Source organism: Telmatherina bonti, assembly GCF_933228915.1.
Source record: "Telmatherina bonti genome assembly, chromosome: 17".
Classification (NCBI taxonomy): domain Eukaryota; kingdom Metazoa; phylum Chordata; class Actinopteri; order Atheriniformes; family Telmatherinidae; genus Telmatherina; species Telmatherina bonti.
Window position 1 is genome coordinate 24,243,482 of NC_136615.1, and position 10,565 is coordinate 24,254,046.

Consider the following 10,565-nt stretch of genomic DNA (forward strand, 5'->3'; position numbering starts at 1 on the left):
TCTTAAAAATGACAGATGTAATGAGAGACATATAAGTGTAAATGTGTAGAGAATATTTGAATTTACTGTCTCCAAGATGATCCTTTTGCCTTGTTTTAATTTATTAATTAATATTTAAACTAGTTTCAAAGTTTTGAATTAGCTTCTCAAATTTCTACTTTGAAACTAACATGTTTGATCATTTTAACTCAGTAGTTCAAAATTTTACAGAGTCAAGGATTTTAATTTCCATTCAGTGTGTAAATGCTGTTCATGTCAGCCGAGTGAGTCACTTTACAATCCCAGACTAAACAAGGGCTTTTGCTTAAAGGCATATTCAACTGTAGATATTTAAAGATAAGAATTCAAACATGTATTTACATGTTGACTGACTTAATTTTTCACCGCCCACTTTATTAGGGCCACCTGCTCAATTGTTTAACTAAAAATAACTAATCAGTGAACCGCACAACAGCGTCTCAGTTCATCTAGGTATGTAAATTAAAATTAAATTGCTTGTTGATGCTACATAGGCCAGTGAGTACTTCAGAAGGTGTTGATCTGCGGGAATTTCAATGAGCAACCATTTCTAGATTTTACAGAGGATGATGAGAAAGACAAATATTCAGTGAGCAGCAGCTGACCATGCTTTTTAAAACTTAGTGGATATGATGCAGATGAGTGACAGGACTTTGCTATTCGCAAGGAAACTTAACGTATATATAAATCTACTGATTGCAAACATGGGTGACTGAGAGAGTTATATTAATCAACTGAAATGATCACAGATGCGTATGAAACAAACGAGTGAACACTGAGTGGGGAGGGGAGAAAACGTCAGCTCTAAATAATGAAGGGCCTGTGGTTAGAGCAACCTGATATGAAGTCTGTAAACTGTGGTGTCAGATATCAGTGCGACTGTCTTCACAAGAAAATCCAGTAATATCATGCTTTGCTTTCAGAAAACTACACTGACAACTCACAGACTGTAACTATGTGGCATAACTTCCCTTATACCATAATGGGATGTTTAAAACCATCCAATAATAAAGTAGTGGCTGGCATCTTTCCATAGTTAAAAAAAAAAAAAACACAAAGATTTCTGGTTTTTTTTTTTTTAACTTTACATTTGGATCAGATGTGAGATGAAGCTCTAAGAATACTGATTGAGAAGTATAAAAAAAAGGTCAGAGGAAGTTGCATCATGCCCTTACGGAGAAAGATATGCAAAATAGACATAAAAAGAAAAGTGAGTGAGTTTAAATTCCTTAGGGTAAATATTCACAACTTTGGGTAAGACAGGAATGCAGGCGCGATTCGCTACCGAAGACAACAAATAAAAATTAAACGACAAGTTTACAAATTGAAAATAATACTGAGTGAGTTAACAGGGATGGAAATTCTGCCACTGACAAAGGGACAGGGGGTGGTTAAAGAGCCGTAGTAAAGATGCTAAAGAAGGATCAACAAGGCAAGAAAAGAGGAAGTGAAAGCAGACTTGCAGGTGGTTGGCATGACAGAAAAAGAGGTGGTGAATCACATTTAGAACAAATAAAAGGGGGATGACAAATGTGATATCTATTTGGCACTGAAATATCTGAGGTGACAACACAGCTACAGATCCAAAGTAGGCTTTAGCTCACTAAACAGATTCAGTTGCCAGTAAAAACTCTGCGAAGTTACAAAGCCCAATGTTCCCAATAAACGGAGTAATTCAATCCACATCCTGAACCTCCAGGGTTTTCCTTCCAACGTTGCACATTATGACTAAGTACATCTACATAATTCCAGCATAATGGCTAATTTAGCTCGCCAAAGACAAATTGCCATTCCTGACCAATCAGATTAGAAGGTCTAAGTCTTAAAGAGACAGAAACAAAAATGGAGCAAAAATACATCAATATACAGTATGAAAATTATATATGTTTGGACAATAAAGCCCACAAAGCTACTTTAGCATTCAAAACACCTCTTAAGTTCTGCAAATATAATAAACAAAGTTCAGTTTCTTAAATATAAAATGAAAGCACTGATTAAAAGAAGAGACGTGAGTTAAGTGAATCTATAAATTAGATTCTGGGATAAGAGCCAACAATGCAGATGCTGAAATAAATTTTAGTTTCTTTTATTTGCTGAAATTCAATTACAATTACTTACATGTATGGAAGAAACTGTTAAAAAAAAAACAGGATGATGGTTTGTTTAATTTTAAAAAGGGTAAATCCCAGTTTCATCCCAGGAAACAAATAAGTCACACCTGAAATGTCAATATTTAACACAACTCGTCTATGTTTGTGTGAAACTAAGAGCAGGAGATACTGGAAACCAATGTTCTGAAACGAACCACTTATATGTGATATATTTGCTATGAATTTGTATGAAGCATCCTGGTAATATTTACCAGATCCTTTATCTCTAGGTGCCCAGGCTGCAAGTCCCTGTTGATTAAATCCAAGGAATGTTTCCTCAAGCCAGACTCATTGAATCAGAACAGGATGTATCCCCAGGATGCTAAGCTGAAAAAGGTTTCCTGGTCCAGTGTCGCATTTGCAACAGTTCAGTTGGTAGCAGATTACCACACCAAGTAGAGCAACACTTCCTAGAGCTGCTATGAAGCACATAAACATGTTTGACCCCAGACAATAGCAAAAATTGGTGGAAATTGGTGGAACTTCCCCTCAGTTCTGAAATCTCCCTTCGGGGATGAATAAAGTATCTTACTGTCATTCATTCATACATACATCATACAGTAGTAAACAGCTGAAACACTGAGATGAACATGCTGGCACAAAGTTTCACCAACTTCCAATATTTCCTCTTCAAATGGAAACCCTTTGCCCTGAGAAAATTCAAAATATGACATAATCACATAAGATGTCCACAATCTTTTATTAAGCCTTTCACCCAGCTCACCATGTCTGTACACTCTAAGCCTGACCTCTGACCTCCCCTGGAGGTAGCTGAGAGGCAGATGGCGAATTCGGCCTGGTCAAATGAAATAAGATCTCTACATGTAAATGAGCAAAGAATGCAGAACTTCTGGCATAAGACTATAACATAATGAAGGAATAGCAGAGTCTGGAGAGAGATTAGACATCAGGAGTACAGTAGATCAAATTTCAAGCTGTGGTAAAATGGATTAAATGCAGGAGATTACACCATCTTTGCCTCCTTCTACCGTCCACAAACTTCTGCATCCTGTGCAATCAAACAATACTGAAAAGGTCATTCAAGTAAAAACAAACACATAGGTGGATAATAAAGATCATTAAGGTTAATGTAGTCATGTCCTTTTATTATAAGATTTGAGTGATTTAGGGAGCTTCCTGTCCTTGTTTCTGTTGAGTTAAACATGTTTTCCTCATGGAGGACTTGGAAGCAGAGGAGGCAGTGAAATGACCAAGGAACTATGATTCAAACAGCAGCGCCCCGGCATACTGAGAGCAGCTGGTTTAAATATACTCGGCTGTCTCGCTGAGTTGCAAGATGTGCCTGGAGAGTCAGCAAAATCCCTGTAACTGCTACATTCATCAAACCTGTTCAGATAATCCAGCAAGTTGTCATTTGGCCTACTTTTTTTTTTTTTTTTTTTAAATGAGAAGTGCAGTTCTTCCACCACTGCCATACGCAGAATCAATTGCAAGTCAAGAAGAATGAACTGTTCTCCATTACAAAAGGATGTATGCATCAGTTCATCCTTACTATGTCTTCCTTTCATTCACTCTCACGGTCCAAGACAATAACACTCTGTCTCGTTCTATTGGTCTTCGTCATATCTCTGCAGGGCATCTTCTAGCTTGGTGGTTATCTTTTGGAAGAAGCTGATCTGCTGGCGGAGATGGTGCTGCATCTGTGAGCGAAAGTCCCGTACACGCGTGCGGTGGAAGTGCTGGATTTCTGCCAGTGTTGCGCAAGATATAATGTTGCAGCGGTCGTGGAGCTCCCCTTCCTGTTTTGGACAGTCCTTCACCTTAGTCAATGCACCTGTGGAAAGATAGGTCAAAGTTAAACAGAAAAATAATATATAAATTGTCCTTATGACCTCTGGCATTGGTTTGTCTGTCTATCTGTCTGTTAGCAGCATAATATAAAAGGTTATGGATGGATTTTGATGAAATTCTAAATTTCTGCTGACGTGATCATAATTGTAAGAATGCGCAACTATCATGTTGCAATGCTAGTCAATGGTTCAGGAGTGAACTGTTTAAGTATTTAAAGACACTACGGAACTTTTGCCATTTTCCCCGTCACGTGTCCCCTATCGATGGCTAATTTGGTATCCATCTTGCATCCTAAAACACCTGTTAGCTCTCTCCAGCCAGCAAAAAACAGTCTTAGAATCTTGTTTTTCTTGCGTTTCTTTGCTGAATCAGCAATGCTGCGTGTTCAAAACAGCCAGTGTGTTTTCTAATTTGAAGCAAAACTCTGCTGCAACGTCACATAGCGTCCCAGATGAAAAAGCAATATAGTACGGTTTCTCAGCACTGGCAGCAGCAGCTCCAGAAATGCACAACCGTGTCATCGTACAAGTCCAGAACACAGAGTTTTAAGGTCAGAAAGTTACGTAATGTGTCTTTAAAAGCCATCATGATTGGAGTATTTGTGGGAGTATTTAGCTGCGATTTTCAGTTTGTACCACTAGATGTCACTACGTCTAGTTTGAACTAAAACTACAGAGGAAATCACAATTGAAGAAAAAATGGCTGGCAAGGAATTAAATACATTTATAGACATGTTTGTGAAAGACAAACTTATTAAGAGAAATTAGCATGGCAAAGAGCAGCTGCAACCGCTCTGGATCCCAGACTTTCAACTCTCAAATGGAAGAAAAGGTCAGTGTCTGGAATTTATCATTTTCTTTTCTTTTTTGTAGCCTTAAGCCATAAAGACTGTAAGGGAGTCACTTGGAAAAAATTCACAAGCTCATAATTTTTTTTTTTAAATCCTGCAGGAATGGGCAGGTCTTTGGCTTTGTTTCCAGACTGACAAAACCCAGCACCTAGTCATGTCTCATAAGTTCACTGTGACTTAAATTGGAATTTTGAAAAGGGGCTAAAGGGGAACTCTGGGGAAAAAAAGCACTTGCATGGCAAAATGTAAAGGAAATGATGAGTAAGCTGGTCCTGACCTCTTCCTCTCACACAAATCAATAAGTACATCATATCTGCACTAGTGTAGAGAAAAACAAAACAAACAAAGAAAAGAAACTCAACAACTTTTCTTTCCTCACTGCCAAGGCGATTACGGTGCTGCAATTTGAACTTTTGTACTGTTGTGCTGGTGGGAAACTTCCACCAGAGAGAAAGAGGAAAAGAAGGGGGAAGAAAAAAGAGGAGGAGGGGAATCTAATCCTGAGGCTGCTCCATTCTGCATTCCTACAGTCCCAGGGCAACATGGGACAAGAGGCCCAGGAATCTCCGCTCATTCAAATCAGCTGCACCACACAGACAAGAGCCAAGACTGCTGATAGTGTACAGAGACATTTAGGTCAGCAAAGCAGCCTACATTTAGTTCCCATCTTCTTTTGTGCACTGCAATTCTACAAATTCTTTGAGTTTAGTTGCTATTTTGGACAATGCTTGGCTCCATATGAGACAGATATTTGTGGAACGCAGATCAGCTGAGGGGAATGAAGGTTGGTGGCTGTGAACAAGCAGCCATTGAATCAAGTTTTCATTTGTGTGCAGCATATTAACTGTGATGAAAAATAGAATGAAACCAGCAGAGCAGGGTAAAAAAGCCAATGAGGTCAGGCGTGCTGATATTAGCAAAACAACAAAGTCTCTGATGACAGCAGCGAAATCTTTGTCTTGACTGATGATGTGATACACCACATCCTGAATTCAAGAAATTGTGTGACGTGTCATTTAGTAATTCCCATGCTTTCTCGCAAGCTGGTATAAAAGTGTCTAAGAGCCTCATGTCTGGATTTACAAGATCTTTGCCTTCTTAGCCCGGTGGGGAAACGTTAATACATGAATAAAGAATAACATACCTGCTTTTGAAGTCCAGTAATCCATTTTTATCTATTGGAATTCCTGCCTTGCACAAACGTCCTGGTTGAGAAATTATTTCTCTAAAATTCTTTTTGTCATGCCGCATTGCTGGTGAAGGCTGATGGAGGTCTATAGTTATGTAAAACATGCTGTGAATCAACTATAATGGCAATGCTTCTTGGGAAATCTTTAAAAAAATGAGAAATTACCTTAAGATCTGCTTATTCTGAGTTTATGTTGTGGTTAAAAATGCATTACTAATTTTCATTGTATGTGTCCCCTGGGTGGCTCAGTATGCCTGTTTGTCCCAAAAAAAAGTCAAACAAAATTTCCAGCATCTCACATACTTGTAAATAGAAGAAATTTGTTTATTTATTATAACTTCTTAGTGGGGTGTAATACAATATGTAGCCAAAGGAAAAAGGAGGCAACCAATCATTCCCAAGGGCTTTTGCAGTTCAGGGTGTTTCCATAGTTTTGAGCTGTGATTGTATCATGAGAACACAGCTTGGCAGACCATAGAAATGGTGCCTCTAGGTTTGGCAAAAGTCTAAACTTTGCATGCCAACAGCGGCTCCCTCCTCCCAACCTGAAGGGAACGAGCAAGATAATTCCTCTCCAAATGCTTTGTCAATGTGTGTGTCTGTGTGTGTGTGCATGTGCGTTCGCCTGTGCTTTCAAAATGAACAAGTAAAGGCCCTCACAGCACACCGTACTGCTACAATGGATGTAGGTTTCAGTTTTCGACCCAAAATGACACTGCAGCAGGGTAAATGAAAACAGATGTTACTCTTGGTGTGGAAACAGTCAGAATCAGGGTCTTTGTAAATGATCTTCTTTAATGCTAACATGACTAATGAATGCAGAGGCTATGTGTTGGGTAGACATGGGAGACACAATGGTTATTATTTTCTTCTATGTAAGTAAAAATATGTTTCACTCTTGAGATCCACAAGACATTGCTGTCTGCAGAACGAAGAGTCAGAGGCCTCCTGGCAGTGAACAATGGATTAGAAACCCCTCATTTCAAGTCTTAGAATTACTCTTGAAGCTAATCCTTAACTTTTTTGTAAAGTCTGAGAAGCACAGCCTTGTCTTTTGTGTCTCTAGTGAGCACATTTGATGTTTATATTTTATGTGAGTCAAAAAAATGTTGCATACTTTTTTCATGGCTCACCATATGACTCAGAACAAGTTTGGCCCCAAAAAAAAGGTTAACTGAAGTTTTTGGGCCTTTTTTAAATGCTGCATGCAAAACAACATTTGGAACTCATGTAAGTAAACAAAACATACACTTCCCCACCTTTCTGCACATGGATGATGTCAGGGAAATTGGCCAGATGTCCTCTGTAGAGGTCCAACAGGTCAGAAATGGGGTCCAGGTCTTGGCGGGGCTGCTCTGCAAAATACTCTCCTATCACCTCATACGCATCGCCGGTGTAGGCGATAGCTTTGTTCAGGCCTGCTGAGAAGGTCTGCTGGTCCAGCTCAAACGCCTGAGCCAGAAATTTAAAGGATTGTCCAACTTTCTGGTACTCCTTCTTGAACCCTGTTATCTGTTTGCGAGCGAATTCGTTAATGGCCGTGTTCACAACCACAATGTTCTCATCCATTTTTTTGGTGAAGGACTTGAAACCTTCAATTTTGCTCTCCACGTCCTGTAGGTCCAGAGGCACGGCAGGAGGGCTGATGCAGAAAAAGATGAGAAAAGACAATCATTTTGTACCCTGGGACTCTTCTTCCTCTCTTTCCCTTCCATCTTGTGAGGGACTGACCCTCACTGCAGAGCTTTTGGAGTCTTATTTTGACATTTGCAACACACACGCCTCATGTGGGCTGAGGAGTTTTACCAACTGACATGAAGCTATATTACCACTACACTGCTCAATCCTGACTTTTTTTGTGTGGTTGTTCGCATTATAATTTAGATGTCACACTTCCCATTGGACTGCAGTGTGAACAATCTAAGCCCTACAGACACCAGCATGCACAGTAATGTGATATCATGTGTTTATGGAAGTAAATATGGATGGTGCACGTTAGCATGTATGCATGAATTTTGAAGTAGTGGTGTAATACAAGTTGACAAAAATTGTGAAATAACATTGTTTGATTTATTTTTTATACACTGCTTCTCTGGTGCAGAGTTGTGACATATATATCATGTTAATGATGAATTGAATCACGACCGTTCAACTGGGGTCCCTCCCAAATAAAAACCGGTTGTTCAAACATAACATAACATGCTAAGACAGAGCTCTGTGTTCTGCTCATATCTCTCACACTCCTCATGAGGAAATCCTTCCGATGACACGGAAACATGGGACACTTATAATGCTCCTCCAAAAAGGGCAAACCCAAAACAAAGTACCACTGTATTCAAAAGTATCACTGTATAGACAGCAAGTTGAAGTGTTCCTTAGTCTTTATGAGCTTGTAATAAAACACAGTAATTAAAGATTTACTACATTAAAACTCAAGCGACTACCTGATAGTAAGGAAGAAATTGGCCCCGACCAGTTCGTCCCTTTCTGCCATCCTCTTGCCCATCTTCCAAGCCTTCTCGTTTGGCCCGCATGTTAGGAAATGCTGGAAGACATCACAGTGGGCCAGCACAGGGTGGCTGGTCATGTGGTTCATCCACCAGATAAGACCTTTCCTCCTTTTGGAGATGAAGTCCTCTTCGAAGCGGCCCGTGGCCTGCTTCTCAGGCAGGTGGGGCACCGAGATGACGGGAAAACGCTCCACTAGTCGAGCATAAAGCCAGTCAAAATGTTTATACCTGCGGGGAGGATGGAAGGAGTGAAAATTTAGGTCGTCACCAGGAATGTCTGGATGGACGAAAATGTGTGAGCAGGAGTGAAAAGAGGGGTAGATGAGCAGAACAAGTCTAAGAGGGTTTTCTCAAGAGGCTGAATACTGACAAGGGGATAACAGTCGTGAAAATAGCAAAGGAAACCTCAGACAGGAAAGAAGAGAGGGCGCTACATGTTCACAGCTGTTTTTGCCATTTGGGGGGAACTACAGTGGCCACAGTAAAGGGCAACACAAACAGACGCCTTAGAGATGAAAAGGTTTTGGCAGAAATGATGAAGATATTAATGGAAGAGGAGGAGAAAGAGGAGTGAAACCTGTACCTGCGGTTGACTTGTACATTGGTGTGCGTTGGTGTAAGTCCGTACGACATGTAGCTCTTCATGCCTTTGAACTTGGTCTGCTTGGTGGGGTCGTCAATGGTGCATGTGAATGGATAGGGATCCTCCTGCCACTCTGGTCCATGCTTTCCCATGACCACACAGATCTTGTCGCCATCCTTCACAAAAGCTGAGGCCTCCCCAAGCAGAAAGGCCTCGCCACCGGACTTGACGAAGGTGGAGAACCTGTTGAGGTTCCTCCCAACCGTCGCCGAGCTCTTTGCCTGCTGCTGTTGCTGGGCGCTACCCCGCCCTGGCAAGGAGGTAGTAACTGGGTACATGGGAGGGGTGGTGCCAAACCCCTGAGCTGCATCTGGTGCAGGAGAACTGTCATCCCAGTCATCATCCCAGTCATCGTCACTGCCCTGACTGGTGTGGAAGCTGCTTCCACCACTGCCGGCCCCAAACCCTCTCTGAGACTGAGTGTCTGATGATGTGTAGGAGGTGTGAGCAGGAGATTGGGCTTTGGTTTTGGGTGAGGAGTAGCCGTTGTTGCTGGTGCTGGAGGTGATGTGGTCCCTGATGATCTCAACATAAGAGGCAGGGAAGAGGCCAGCCTCCCCCTTGCTGTTCTCCCCCTCCAGCCAGCCTTCCAGCTCCTCCTCGCTGAACAGAGTCACCATCTCATTCTCAGCTATGGAGATCTCCCCTGGGTTTTCAGAGTGAAAATCGTACAACACTCTGGCCTTCAGCGCCATTGTCTCAATATTGTTCTTATTTTGCGATTCTCCGTTTGTGCGTCCTGTTTTCCTCTGATAAACAAACAAACAAAAAAAAAATTCTTTTCTGGCAGGAGGAAAACTTTTAAGACCTCCCTCGCAGATCAAGAAAGCAGCAGCGGCGACAGCTGGGCTGCTTTACTACTTAAATTCAAACAAAAACGAACTGGTTCCCACAATTTATGCACAAAAACAAGACGAGAAAACAAACAGTTTAAATCCGACACCCACCTCTTGTTTCTCTCCGCTCCTTTCGGCGGGTTCAGATATCATTAGTTTCCATGCACAACTCCAAGTCGTAGAAATGCAAAGTAAAAATCCGCAACAACGAGCCGAAGAAAGCTGTCGGTTCAAGTCTGACGCAAACCAGCTTGCAACAGTTGTGCAATCGTTTTATTCCTCCAGATAAAAGCCGGGGGAAAGTCCTTCTCCTCTGTAGGAGATGCTTGTGAGTTAAAGGCTTCAGTCTCAACACGTAGATGACTAACGGAGGGTGGAGCCAGGAGCAAGTTTAGTCAAGGCTCAGTGTTCATACATGGAAAAACCACGGCCTTTATAGGGGGAAAAAAACCCCACATAAACTCAAAGTTAAGAGGCGAGATGACTGGCATCGTTTATGCTTATGTTGTGATGTCATCAACACGTCACTGACTGCAGAGCTCCTCATCTCAAATTAG

General features: G+C 41.3%; 1 protein-coding gene across 1 annotated transcript; it reads right to left on the reverse strand.

Moving 5' to 3' along the window:
* Positions 1 to 2,116: 2,116 nt before the first annotated feature.
* Positions 2,117 to 10,324, reverse strand: LOC306768528 (sorting nexin-18-like). Its single transcript, XM_079256920.1, has 4 exons — positions 9,113 to 10,324; positions 8,464 to 8,757; positions 7,279 to 7,661; positions 2,117 to 3,963 (listed from the first exon to the last, which is right to left on the reverse strand). Exons 1-4 carry the CDS (start codon positions 9,865 to 9,867, stop codon positions 3,737 to 3,739), a joined length of 1,659 nt encoding a protein of 552 aa, XP_079113046.1. The 5' UTR covers positions 9,868 to 10,324; the 3' UTR covers positions 2,117 to 3,736.
* Between the last annotated feature and the right edge of the window lie 241 nt (positions 10,325 to 10,565).